Source organism: Asterias rubens, chromosome 19 (assembly GCF_902459465.1).
Source record: "Asterias rubens chromosome 19, eAstRub1.3, whole genome shotgun sequence".
NCBI classification, from domain to species: domain Eukaryota; kingdom Metazoa; phylum Echinodermata; class Asteroidea; order Forcipulatida; family Asteriidae; genus Asterias; species Asterias rubens.
Window position 1 is genome coordinate 11,562,468 of NC_047080.1, and position 13,522 is coordinate 11,575,989.

The window sequence follows — 13,522 nt, forward strand, 5'->3', positions numbered from 1 at the left end:
AGCGTGGCATCAGCTGCGACGTGTGACGCGTGCGTATCACATCGCCATACCTCAAAAAGGCTTATTCACTCCTCTATGTGATGTTTATTTCCAGGTACTATCAATTTATTTAATAGACCTTATTACCTCAAATAAATCTAAATAAGTCCTGTTCTGGAAATGGTAATGTATTTTTTATTACATTTTTATTACAATTTTTGATACATTTTGTATTGTTCATATAAATTAATTATCTATTATGATGTATGAAAGTTTGAATGAAAGTAAAACAAAACAAACAAAAACAAACAAACATACAAACAAACAAACATAAAACAAACAAACAAACAAACAAACAAAAAAACAAACAAACAAACAAACAAACAAACAAACAAACAAACAAACAAACAAACAAACAAACAAACAAAAAACAGACAAAAAAAACAAAACAAAAAACAAACAATAACAAAAATACTACATGATTGATTTCCCCTATTGGTCGAAAGGCAAATGTTGGAAGGGAAAAGAGAGTTCCCTTTTCCTTCTTACACCGTGGTCTTGTGACCAGTACATGTATTTTGACATGGAATGTAATAACAGAGAATCAAAATGAGGTAATAATTTTAGTGGCCAATTCATAATACATGATTGAAATGTATTTAATTTATTTATCATAATTTGTCTTTTTAGTTCATTACTTTTTTTTATTGGGAGGGGGGGCTTGATGAGCAACCCACCCTCCTTCTAAAGCACAACACGAAAAGAAGGTTTTTGGTATACTGGTGGTGGCAACATTTGGTAAAATATATTTTGATTTACATCTCTTCTGCATCCCGTTTCCAACTCAGCTAACGGCATAGTGGGATATGGGATATTTGGTATTCCACAAGCACGTGTAACAAATTTTCTCCTCCAGTCAACTTGATGGACAACCTAAAATCATGTGTTGTGCAGAGTTGGAACTACAAAGGTTGTGATAAGGGCTGTGCATTATGGGTAAATATCACACTCTTGTTTCTATGGATTGACCAATCAGAATCAAGGATTAAGTTTGCTTGTTGATAATTTTAGAACAGTAGACTGCAAACAGTTTACCAGAGTAATTTTTGTAATAAATCTTCAAAGTATATTTGTTTTTACGTGTTAGAATCAAGAACAGACATTACAATTTCCTAACCTGATGATAAAAAGCTTCACTTTATTTAAACTATTCATCTTAATAAAGCACTATATATATTTCTAAAAATAAAATACATAATTCTCAAATAATCTCACAAAATTAAAAGGCACCAAAGAATGTCTAACAAAATGGTGAACCTGTCAGAAAAATAATAACTATGCAGTCAAAGGCAATTTGAATATTAAAAAAAAAATTGGTTGTCATTGTCTTTGGTTGATGAAAAATCGGCCATTCCAAACAGTTTCTTCAACATATTTTGTAGTTCCTACTTTTCTAAAACTTGTCATACACCTCTTAGATAAACATATTTCATCCCAATTTTGAGAGTGCTTTGTTTAACTTGTGTCCAAGTTTGTGTCCACAATTATCACGTTTTTCTTCAAAACATTGGGGAAGAACCTTGATGCTTTTGGTTTTTATTGGAAGTCAGTTTAGGTTTAACCACCACCACTTGTAATGTACATCGACTGTTTGCACCATAAAACAGAATAATTTTAAAGTTGCATTCTCAAGATGTTCTTAACTTCTTGAAGAAACTCATCACAGAATCTTGATCTCACAAACGAGAATTTGGGACTCGACGGAGGGCGGCTCTGATAATCCCATGAGGGTCGACTGTTGGCATCATGATCTACAGAAAGCATAAATATATTGTAAGCGGCGCCACAAACTGACACAATAGTAAAAACTAGCAACCAAAGAAAACTAAAGCTTATTGCTTATTTTCAAACACGGCAATCCTTCAAAATGTCAGAGCATTTTCAACTACCTGTAGTTTTCTACAGTGAACACTTGATAAATGCACTGTTTTTGAATGTTTTACATCCAAAATTTAAAGGAACACGTTGCCTTGGATCGGTCGAGTTGGTCTTTGAAAAGCGTTCTGTAACCGTTTGTTATAAAATGCATATGGGTAGAAAGATGTTGTCAAAATAGAATACAATGATCTACACAAACATGCCTCGAAATTGCGCGGTTTTTTTTTACCTCGTCGACTAACACGGTCGGCCATTTATGGGAGTCAAATTTTTTACTCCCTTAAAATGGCCGACCGTGTTAGTTCATGACGTAAAAGAAAAAACGTGCAGTTTTGAGTGATACTTGTGTGGATCATTATATTCTACTTTTAAAACTTTTTCTAACCATATGCATTTCATAACAAACTGTTTCAAACGATTTTTATAGACCAACTCGTCCGATCCAAGGCAAGTGTTCCTTTAAGAGAACTAAAGTAATAAAGTGTGTGCTATAAAGCATCAAAAATCTTATAAAAATGTTTTTATCTTTGAGTATGTAAGAAAGTAGACCCCTTACATATGACATCACACTTTCAAAAATCGCCCTCACTGAGGTCAAAAAGTACACTCACTGAGGCCTAAAGAGGCGAATCATTTGACGATAGCTGTTCGCTGTGCGTAAAAACAAGAGTGGGGACTCAGTGTCCCAATAGCAATACGCAATATGAAAGGGTCTCTAGATGCATTGCAATACGCATCATCGACTGCCATCTTTGATGTATTAACAAGGGAAAAATACACGCACAGCTAGTACACGCGTGCACTTGTGCCTTGTTAATACATCAAAGATGGCGGTCGATGATGCGTATTGCAATCCATCAATTGATCCAATGCTGTTCTTGGCACCTACCTCGTCATTATTCTCCATACCAATCTTCTTGAGGTCCGCAAGGAAGTAATGAACATTCGGCATCTCAAGCTCCACTTGATCAATCTGAATAAAGAGAAAAAATTTTCATTTCATATATTTTGGGTGAAAAGCAAACTTAGTCACTGCACAAGTCAAGAACCTAACGGAGAGAAGACATGGAATGACGTTTCAGTTTTGGTTAAACAATTGGGAAAGATTTTCTTGAATGTTCTTTAAACCTCAGTAAAAGATGTTAATTTTACCTGATTAATTTTGGCCATCATCTTCTGAGCCGACAGATACAGAGTTTGTTGAACAGATGGGGAGAAGACACCAGTGCGCGGGGGACCAGCAAAAACATCTAGGATCGTGTTCTTACATGTCTCCCTGAAAACACAACACAACAAGATTAATTAGGATTTGAGTTTGTGCGTGGTGGAAAGAGAGGTTTGCAGTAACACAATGTGAATATCTTTTTTAAGTTGGGTTGGTTTTGAACAGAAAAGAATCCTTGGTTAACAATTTCATAACCAAACCTACTCAAAAGAGATATACTTCAGCTTTCTTACCAGGCCTGGTCAAAGTTAATCCCAGAGATGTCTTTGTAGCACCACTTTCCAGAGACGATGGTTGAAAAGATTCGATCCCAAGACTCGGGTAAGCTTGTGAATTTGTCTCTCACAAATCCAGCAAAACCCGACTTGGTTGTTTTGAGAATCGTCATACCCTTCAGACCTGCCCAGACAGTTGGAAGTCCTGCACAAAATAAACAGGGGGAAAAGTAGCTTAAAATTAATTGCAAAGGTGATCAACGAAACCGTAATCACAAAGCTAGATCAGTTAGAAGAGAGCTGGCACAATTATTTGGAGGAGTCCGGTTCAAATCTCTTGTAAATTTTCTTGTTTACAAAATGTTGTAAATAAAACTGCCACTTTTCCTTGTGGTTTATAACTTGATAATTCTTGAACTTCCTTGCAAGTTTTTTTTTTTTTAAGACTTTCTTTGCAAAGACTGTGAAACCCTGGCTGGTCTACTCATTTGAAAATATCTAACCATCCTGAGTCAGATGTTCTATTATTGCATTTTTCTTACCGTGCCGCTCCTGCCTGACCACACAGTAACGTGTAGCCTCTTGAGTCTGAATGAATGCATGGGCGTGCTGTTCACCCGACTGATCCATCCTTCTCCATGGAGCTTGTTCTATGTATATCTCTGCCCTGACGACTTGGCTGTACATCTTCAAGTAGTGCTGGCAAAGATCCATCGCAAACTGTTCTGGAGTTGTAATCTTGGGAGGATAATTCAAATACATTTCACCAAAATGAGTTAACCACAAACTAATTAAATTTGATGAAGTTTATTAGTTTTACATAAAATGAGTTGAATGAAGGGGCACAGCAATTTCCCTCTGGTAAGGGGCACCTCTAATGGAAAATGTCAATTTGCAAAAGCACAGGGCACCACAGCAAAAGCACAGGGCACCACAGCAAAAGCACAGGGCACCACAGCAAAAGCACAGGGTACCACAGCAATTGCTGTGGGTGCTAATAATAATAATAATAATAACGAGGTCTTATAGAGTGCACAAATCCACAAAAGTGCTCAGGGCGCTATTACAGAGAAAATTCAAACAAAAATAACAAAGAACAAATTAAATACAAAAGAATGGATCTATTGAAATGAGGTGTGTTTTGAGAGATGTTTTGAAAGAGTCCTGTGTGTTTTTTCGACGCCAGGTATCCTTTAAAATAGTGAAAATTTGTTTAAGTCTGAGACTTTGTTTAATTTCTTACCCCTTTCATCTTAGCCAGTGCAAAGATAGTATTTTTCTGCGAGTCTGTAGCAATAATATCACTGTTGTCACCATAAATAAAGCCCTTGTGTGTGGATAAGGACAAGTGTGAGTTGACAGAGAGCTCCTTAATCTCATGGGAATCACCAAGACGTCGGTGCTGCAACAGACGAACACAGTTCTTGCCGTAGTAAGTGCCTTCAGAGACAAACTCCATTCTTGGTCCTCCACTTGCCATAGTTTCTTTTTAATCTAAAATAAAAGTGCAAGTGGTTTGAATAAGAAAATCAGGAGTACCGACATGATGGCTGAACGACAGAAATAACACTTTTTGTTTTTACTTTATTGCGTGATTTGTCGTTTGAGTCGCACTTAAAATCTTAAAACAGTTGCACGAAGGAAATCACATGTCACACAAGAGAGACAACCTATAAAAAAAATGTATAAAGTTACTGACTCCATCTCACATCTGGTTTAAAACTACTCATGCTTGTTTGGAAAGAATTGTTTGCGATAACCTAACCCTCCTCCCGACGGCCGCAGGAGGAGGGTTGCGTTATCGCAACTAATGGACATGACGAATGAAGGAAGAAATAGCAATGTCATTTAAATCTGTATGTTAACTATTCGTAGAACCTTGTTGTCTAAAAATGGTGTTGTCCAGCGTGGCCCTTTATGTTTATTTTGGAATAGTCTAGATGACTCTTTTAAATCATTGCGTACTCTCTCAACTTTTACCAAAAAACTTAAACTCGTTTTCTTAATGAATACCAAGATTCTGATGTTATTTTTGTATGTAGAAATTGTAACAGCTTTATTTTCTGTCTTACACCTGTCAGTTTTGTCCTCACACGATGAAGTGCAAGTGTACTGTTATTTATTGTTTAAAAAAATAAAAGGATAGATATTTTTTGTTTTTTTTACATTTAGTTTTTGATTGTGAAAAATTTTCCCGACATCCTACTGAAAACACATGGCACCAGGATTTTTTAGATAAATTCATTAAAAATAATCACTCTGTTTAAATGAATGTTTCAGTTGTCTTACGTTCTTTTCGCTTCAAAATCAAATGACCTTCTTAGCAAACTACTCATCAACCTCCGTCGTCAGCAATGCAATGGTTCCCAGTCACGTAAGCACGACAACATTTTAACACGGGTACCATACCACAGTTGCCTATGAAATTTAGTTCGAAATAGTCGGGTGCCCCCAGAACATAATTATCAGAGTTATTTGGTAACCGTGGCGGGGCTATCAGGGGAGGGGCGGGGCTATCAGGGGAGGGGCGGGGCTATCGAGGGGGGTTGAAATTAACTTGTTTTAATTTCCTCCCAGAAGTTTTAATCAGAAATCATTTCATCATGCAAGGGAATCTATAGGCACCAATGCTTATTCGTTACCCACCACAGTACCATCACAACTGTGTTAATGACAGCAGTCACTTCTATGATATAGGACCTTCTGAAATCAATTCCAAAATGAGAAGCTCAACAAACTAGCCATCACAACCAACAAACACAATAAGATGAGCAACCAACTCAAACGAAAACTTGTTATTTATTTATTTATTTAGATTAATCAAAAAAATTCTCCTCTGAAAAATTAAACAAAAATGCACCAAACCTTTATTTCAAAATTTAAAGTAAACATTAAGTTAAAAAAGTTCCAGACTGCTACCACCCACCCAAAGTGACCAACAAATTACAGAAATAATTCCCTTATGTTTCAAACATTTTAGAAAGAATCTACTAGGGTTGAAATGTGAGACAATTTTTAATTGTTGTATATATAATGGTAGTACATGTATAGTTTTTGAAACCATTTATAGTTTTCTATATTTTGATAAACACAAAATGTACTTAGTTGAAAAGTATAGTTCAAACTGTTCAACCCAATAACCTCTCAAAACCAACTTAGCAGTAACACATCTCTACTTTTTAGCTGAAAACAGCTACTTTTTAAAACATAAATTACAAATACAAATTCTGGAAATAATTACTGTAGCCCAAAGGCATACAGGAATTCAATTAAATTTGTTCATTCAAATGTTCACTAAAACATGACTATATCTGAAGAAAAATATGAGGGTTTTTTTAACAGGCAGGCAAAAAGATTTCAGAGTTCAGGGATTAAAAATTAAAGAATTCAGATTAAAGTCAGTAAAATGTATGCATCCATGAGAATTAGCACATAAGCATGGCAAACATTATTTTATCCAAGCTGTAATTTGGTCTTTTTCAAACTGACGAGCTAGTTTCACAGACTCTGGATCAGCTGGGTTCGCTCCCCTAGGAAGAAAATATACAAAAGAAAAATTTGAATTAGACATCCAAGTACTTAAGTCTCTCTCAACAAATATGCAGTACAAAATCCACTCAGAATACATGGAGAATTCCCCCCCCCCCTGCTAGAAATATGACTCGGAAGCTTTGAAAAAGTCAATCATGCAACACTTGAATGGTACTTTGTTCAAACATGCTTTTAATGTTGTGTATTGAAAATATATATATTTCTCTGTATCTGATGGGAAAAATATTTTATACTTACAGATTCTGCATACTTTCAATAAAAAGTTTCAAGGAATGAATTTTCAAGTACCTGAGGTCTAAATGATGAGCACCGTCTGCAATTAAATAAGCATCTAAGGATCCTGGTTTGGGACTTCGGAGTACCCCTCCATCTCGCCATGGATCCAAGGCACCGTTGCAGAAAACGATATTTGAAGCACTTTTAATATCTGTGAACATCAAGAACATCAAATCAAGAAAAGGGATTATTTGCTGATTGATTAGATGAGTGCAAGAGCTTTCAAATAACACCAATTATTTATTTCTCACGATACAGATTTTTTAAGACACCGCATCACATTGATATAATTTGGAATTGAACAGTCTACAGTTTAACATGCCAGCGCTCAACCAACTGAGCTATCTAGCCCTACGTTAATAGCAGTCTCCCATTTTGTAAATATCTTTGTTCATGGGTGCCAGTTAGAAGTCATACAACAGTTAGCAGCCATATAGCTCAGATGGTAGAGTGCTGGCGCATTAAACTGGAGCTGGTTGGTTCAAACCCCACTTCGGTAAATTTGTCTTATCAACCCCAAATTATTTCAAATTCATCCAGTCAATTTCCCTTTTGATGTTCATGAATAACTTCACATAGTTATTAAAAAGAAGTGCCGCAAAAGGGGTTGTCACATTTATCCTGATCAAGATCAACACTGACTAACCTTCACCCCACATGATGACATTGAGCCATGTTGGTTTAGGTACAACGTTCCATTTTGCCTTGCAGTATGTCTCTCTCATCTCTAGTGTGAATGGTAACACGGGGAACATATCCGTCACATTGTTAGTGCCTCCTGGCAACGTAACCTCAGTGCAACCCTTAATGAACATAAACAATAAATGAAAGTTACACAAACAGCCTTGTCCCTATTTATGTTATGTTTGTCTGCCCCCAGGCATCCCAACATAAGCCTCTGCTTCTAGAGGATTTTGATTCATTCATTCATTCATTTTGATTAAGCTGAATAATGTGGCATTACAAGATAACAATATTGATAAAAATTGCAGAGATAAAATACACAAAAATTGCACCACCACTTATATAAGAAGTCGACAATAAGTAAAAATAAAGGATGCCTCCATACTTAATTTATTCCAGCCAGTGTAACCAATCCAAGGCTGAATGGAGAAAAAGTCAAATCTCTTTTTGATGGAATGAAAATAACACCAGCCAAAGCATCTATGCCTACAAAGCACTAATAATTAATTTGATTAAAGATTAGTGCACCCTACCTGCCAGTCCCATGCTTTAGCGCTATTACCCAGTCCACAACCAGTAGGGTCAGTGCATTCAACATACTGGCTGTCCACATCCATACACTTCAGGGATCCTTTCGTACCATTGTAGAATAAACCTGCACATGAGGTATTTTGGGAAAGATATTTGTTTCAAGGGACGTTAGTAAATTTGTGTTTTTAAAGGCATTGGACACTATTGGTAGTTACTCAAATTGGTAGTTACTCAAAATAGCATTACATTGGTAATGAGCAATGGAGAGCTTTTGATATTGTGAGAAACGGCTCCCTCTGAAGTAACGTAGTTTTTAAGAAAAAGGTTATTTCTCACTTAATAAAAGACTTCAGGCCTGAAGCATTTTATTATAAACGCATCTGAAAGCACACAAAGTTGTGCAACCAGGGAGTTTTTTCTTTTATTGTTCTCGTGCAACTTCAATGACTGATTGAGTCAAAATTTTCACAAGCTTGTTATTCAATGTGTATGTTGAGATACACCAAGTGAGAATGCTAGTCTTTGATAATTACCAAACGTGTCAAGTGCCTTTAAGAAGTCATGTGAAAGCTTGACGTAACAACAAACAGCCGGCACACATTACCGAATACCCTTGTTAATCTTGTGAAAAGTCCTAAAGACTAAGGGAATCCCAAACCTGCCAATCACATGCTTTTAATAGCGTCATTACCCAGTCCACATCCAGTAGGGCTACTGCATTCAACATACTGGCTGTCCACATCCATACATTGTAGAATAATCCTGCCCATGAGTTTTTTTAAAGATATTTATTTCACTGAACAAAAGTCAAAGGATTTAGGACAACGTAGATTTTTAACATGCTATAGGGCATGTCAATGTGAAATTTGATCTTGTAACCCATGTATGTAGAAAGAGTATGAGACATGACAGAGGGCCACTAGTTTACTTTTCTACCCTCAAAGTTCAAAAGAATATATTCAATATTCATTTCTTTGTGTTTGTTTTCTTTATTTTATTTTATTTGAAAAGCAGATTGAAGGGAAGCTTTGGCGTCTTCTCAATTCAGTACCGGTACGTGTCTGGAGTAAGGCCGGATGGCACTGCAATATGAGGGCTCAAGTTTAGCCATCAACCCAAATCAACTGCCACCAGGGGATGAAACAGGGTTACCTCCTTCACAGTGTGTAAGGATGTAGGCATGGGTATCATCCACTAGAAGCCTAGCTGGTAGAGCAGAGAATACTCTACCTTCCCAATTGAAAATGGCAGGCTTATAGGTTGCTTCAAAAAGCATGATACAAGAAGTGGACAAAGTCATCTACAAGCCAACAAACTGGGGAAAGTCTGTCGCTCTACTTACCAGCTCCTGCTGCCAAGCCTTTCAGTGGATCTTTTGCACTTGTTATCAAATCACACGAAGCCTGGATGAGAAAAATTAAAATCCATGTCAAAGACCAACAATCATGCTTTTTTAGCATTCATTTAGATAGATCTCCCATCAAGTTTGTGTTCTTTCTTTTCCTTTTCAAAGCTTGCCGTATGAAGTTACAATACCTTGTGAACTTTCAGGTACAATGTGTAAACTCATTTGGGATGAGTCTTGGCTCTAAAAAGAGTCATTAGTGTGGTCTTGGTGGGTCGAACAGTGTACTCTGCTGCTCTTCAGAAGAATAAAAAGCTTGGGTTTTAGCACACACTTGACTCAAATTCTCCACCAACCTTCTACACATTTTATTTAAAACCAAAGTTCTGCCTTACCAAAGCAGGCCTAACTATATATGTAACTTATAAACGTGCATGTCAAGTAAAACTCTTTTGGGAGATGTGTTGGCTCTAAAAGAAGAGTTGCCAGAACTGTCTTCATGGTTTGACCAGTATTTACTCTGCTCGTTTTCAGGAGAATGAAAATCTTGGCATTCATCACAAGCTCCATGGTAACATCCATGCTGGTTGAACTTGCCCCCTGTTAGCCTTTCTTCTCAACCCACCCTTCCGTAATGTTTCCCTTTTCTTGTTTTTTTTTCAACTGAAGAGAAAACATAGAAACTTACGCTGACAGGCCACGCTGGTAGCTGCCCCAAGAATGACGCAGGGTATGGGTAATTCACCATTGCCATACTAGTAAAGGCATTCCGGACCCAGCCTTGCAGATGAGCTATTTGTGTCTTGTCTTGTAGAGGTTTGCAAAGTTTGAACGCTGATGAGATCTCATTGAGACCTGGAGTAACAAAAGAGTTAACCCTTTGTGAAGTCTTTGCGCTGAATGTCACATCAAATAATAATAATAGTTGCTTCTTGAAAAAGATTCAAGTTAATCAAGCAGTGATGTTCATGGCACTCAAATTTACTTTCCCTTTCACTTGGCCATTTATTTTGTTCCAGCAATCTCAGCACCCTAGGGAGTATGGCCTGTGCTGCTAAGTATGTTGCACAATCAATCAGAAAAGTCACCTCAGCCTACCCAGGTACCCATTAAATCCTAGGTGAAGAGAAGCAATTGCATTTAAGTATTACCCACGCCCTAATGACTCAGTGCACTAGCCCACTCGGCTACAACACAACATTATTTCAGAGAAGCTTTGAAACTATGGAAAGAATTGCAAAATTATGACAGAATCTCTTCAGATTTAATCTCTCTTCATCATCAACTCTTTACAGAACCAACACAAATTTTGTGAGTTCTAGCATGATATTTCCATAGGCCTACCTTTTATTCCCTGATCAGCGAGCTCATTTAATGTGATGAATGCTTGTCTGATGGTAGAGACACAAGCTTTCCCAGTTGTGCCACTTCCGAATGACTGAAACAAAGAAAAAATTACCTTGATTTTAATATCATTTCAACCTGTCAGATAGATGATATGGAGACATTTAAACAAGTTTGTCGCAGTAATTGCCAATAATGTCAATTGATCTTGTCATCGTCAACATCCAATTGAAAAGTTTTAACTCTTAGAACTTGGAGAAGTTTACAGTATTGCCATGTGAAAATCTCTTTTGACTAGTTTTGGTTCTGAAAAGAACCGGTAGTTGACAACTCAACGTTTCGATCAGTATGCTGTGATTGTCTATAGCAAAGGTTCAAATCAAGCAGTTTTACGAAATCCATACGAATGGCACTAAGTTTTCTCTTACTTTGGTGACATCTTCAAAGAAGTAACTCTGAGATCCTTGTCCAGCAACTGAATAAATGGGTGCACTGGACGCTATAGCACCATCAACAGTGTTGGGGTATTTGAATCGCATGTATGCACTCAACATGCCTCCATAACTGCAGTCAAATTTATACAAAACATTATGAGAGAGTTATCACCCATTAAGTGAAATGTTTCGGGGTTTGTAAAATATACACTAAACTTTAAAACCTACCATGGTTCATGATGAATAACTTTCAATTTTGGGCACTTTTAAACAATTGTCCAGGAATGTCATTTTTTTAATTTTAGTGATCTTTTCTTTGATGCGTGGGTGTCTTAAAGATCTTTTCTGTTCTGGTAAATTTTCAGATTTTACTTGAAAAGTAACCCTTTTTTAAGTTTTTAATATCTCCTAGGACTTTTCCAAAGTAAGTTAGGACTAGTCCTAACTCTTTGTGAAATCGACCCCAGTACTTTTTAGCTGATAATAAAACCTTTCAGGTGAACAAAAGACAATTTAACTGTGTTTATACCTTCCTCCAAATGTGACTACTTTGCACTCTGGACACTTGAGCTCTTGTTTCAAGAATAAGATGAGTTCAGCATAATCTGCAAGTGCCTGCTCGATGGTTAGTAGACCAAGATTCTCAGGGATGAATGAATCATTACCAAAGGGTAGAGTCTCTCCGTAGAAACGCTGAATTGAGAGGCGAGGTACACAAGAAATAAAACGGATAGTGATGTTGTGATGATTTAGTTATGCATAAGGGGGGTTGATAAAGCCTGGTTCATACTTCCTACGAATGCAAATTTTAATGTCACAAATTAGCAAGGGAATAATTTGGAAGAGTTGAGTTGTGTTTAACTGCTGGGAAATATTACGCAGCCGTGACATCAAAATTTGTGTTGCAAACACCTTCACAGGAAGTATGAACAAGGCTTTATGGTGTGCTGCCCATTGGAACCTGGCTGGAGCATTCAATTAGTGTCCCATACAGTACAGTATCTGACTCTGAGAATTCCGAGAATCTATTAAAAAAGGTTTGTTCAACAAATTTGTTTGACCGGCCTTACGACAACAAAATCAAGCAGGGAACTTTTAATTTCCCTTGTGACTCATTGATATTTTAAGTAAATTCTTAAAAAGTATGATACTACTAGGGGCGGTCGGCGTTGAATAGTTTACTTACATGCTCAGCAAATACAAGGAGAGCCCTGAACTCAGGAGCAATGTCAAACATCAAACCTGTGTTTTCAAGAAAGCTTGTGATTGGCCCTTCATTACCAGTGTAGAAGAAAATTGGACCTTTGCCAATACTCCAGTGTTGATCTACAAAAACAGAAGAAAACAGGTGGAAACATCAATATAATTAAAAAGGTGTTGGAGGAAAACTCATATTTTATGATAGAGAAAATCGTAGAAAATCCACGGGGATGCCACCACGCAGCCAAACAAATCCACACGCAAGGGCTGTCATGGAATCGAACCGGACCACAGCCATGACAGAGTCATAGACTCATAGGTGAAATGCAGGAACAAGTACCACTATGAGCCATGGTTTAGACATTTATTCCAATATTGGCAACAACAAACATTTTTTTATTATTTTTAAAGCAAAAACTGTGAAGTGACAGACAGAACTTGGTTGACGATAGGAAAACAGAAATATGATGATGATATGTATTATGACTCTATAGTATGAGACTCACCCGAAACCAAATATCGTTGTTTGAACGTGTTGTTGCCATGGCTTGCAAAGTTAAAATGGTCAATCATCTGATCAAAGTATTGTGTCTTATATGGATAAACTGCTGTACAAGAACTTAACAAAGAAATAAGCAAAAATGCCAGCAAAGAAACTGCAAAAAGACGAAACATTTTGGATCGTGTTTACTCGACTGAGAGCGAGCTGCAAGATTTCATTGTCACATGATTTTGTCAGGTGATTGCGTTGAATATTTTAAAACGTACTACGGAAGTGGCCGACCCTGTTTTTTCTATT

The 13,522-nt window shown here is 37.0% G+C and overlaps 2 protein-coding genes across 2 annotated transcripts; both read right to left on the minus strand.

The window, feature by feature from the left end:
- Nucleotides 1-389: 389 nt before the first annotated feature.
- On the minus strand, nucleotides 390-5,727 carry LOC117303010 (uricase-like). Its single transcript, XM_033787040.1, has 7 exons — nucleotides 5,647-5,727; nucleotides 4,601-4,851; nucleotides 3,900-4,095; nucleotides 3,376-3,562; nucleotides 3,070-3,193; nucleotides 2,807-2,890; nucleotides 390-1,790 (listed from the first exon to the last, which is right to left on the minus strand). Exons 2-7 carry the CDS (start codon nucleotides 4,835-4,837, stop codon nucleotides 1,716-1,718), a joined length of 903 nt encoding a protein of 300 aa, XP_033642931.1. The 5' UTR covers nucleotides 4,838-4,851; nucleotides 5,647-5,727; the 3' UTR covers nucleotides 390-1,715.
- Nucleotides 5,728-6,186: 459 nt separating this feature from the next.
- On the minus strand, nucleotides 6,187-13,460 carry LOC117303011 (dipeptidyl peptidase 2-like). The gene is made up of 11 exons (XM_033787041.1): nucleotides 13,230-13,460; nucleotides 12,710-12,849; nucleotides 12,053-12,216; nucleotides 11,518-11,653; nucleotides 11,090-11,183; nucleotides 10,434-10,600; nucleotides 9,743-9,803; nucleotides 8,403-8,524; nucleotides 7,832-7,988; nucleotides 7,198-7,336; nucleotides 6,187-6,887 (listed from the first exon to the last, which is right to left on the minus strand). Exons 1-11 carry the CDS (start codon nucleotides 13,396-13,398, stop codon nucleotides 6,806-6,808), a joined length of 1,431 nt encoding a protein of 476 aa, XP_033642932.1. The 5' UTR covers nucleotides 13,399-13,460; the 3' UTR covers nucleotides 6,187-6,805.
- Between the last annotated feature and the right edge of the window lie 62 nt (nucleotides 13,461-13,522).

What these genes read in the sequence shown, in the direction of transcription:
- LOC117303010 (XM_033787040.1), bottom strand. Translation starts at nt 4,837, where the DNA reads ATGGCAAGTGGAGGACCAAGAATGGAGTTTGTCTCTGAAGGCACTTAC. An exon ending in ATTAACTTTGACCAGGCCTG is followed by an intron (nt 3,194 to 3,375) that starts GTAAGAAAGCTG and finishes TTGTGTTTTCAG; the next exon opens with GGAGACATGTAAGAACACGA. An exon ending in GTATGGAGAATAATGACGAG is followed by an intron (nt 1,791 to 2,806) that starts GTAGGTGCCAAG and finishes TGCTTTCTGTAG; the next exon opens with ATCATGATGCCAACAGTCGA.
- LOC117303011 (XM_033787041.1), bottom strand. Translation starts at nt 13,398, where the DNA reads ATGTTTCGTCTTTTTGCAGTTTCTTTGCTGGCATTTTTGCTTATTTCT. An exon ending in TCTTTGAAGATGTCACCAAA is followed by an intron (nt 11,184 to 11,517) that starts GTAAGAGAAAAC and finishes TCTTTGTTTCAG; the next exon opens with TCATTCGGAAGTGGCACAAC. An exon ending in TGTCATCATGTGGGGTGAAG is followed by an intron (nt 7,337 to 7,831) that starts GTTAGTCAGTGT and finishes TGATGTTCACAG; the next exon opens with ATATTAAAAGTGCTTCAAAT.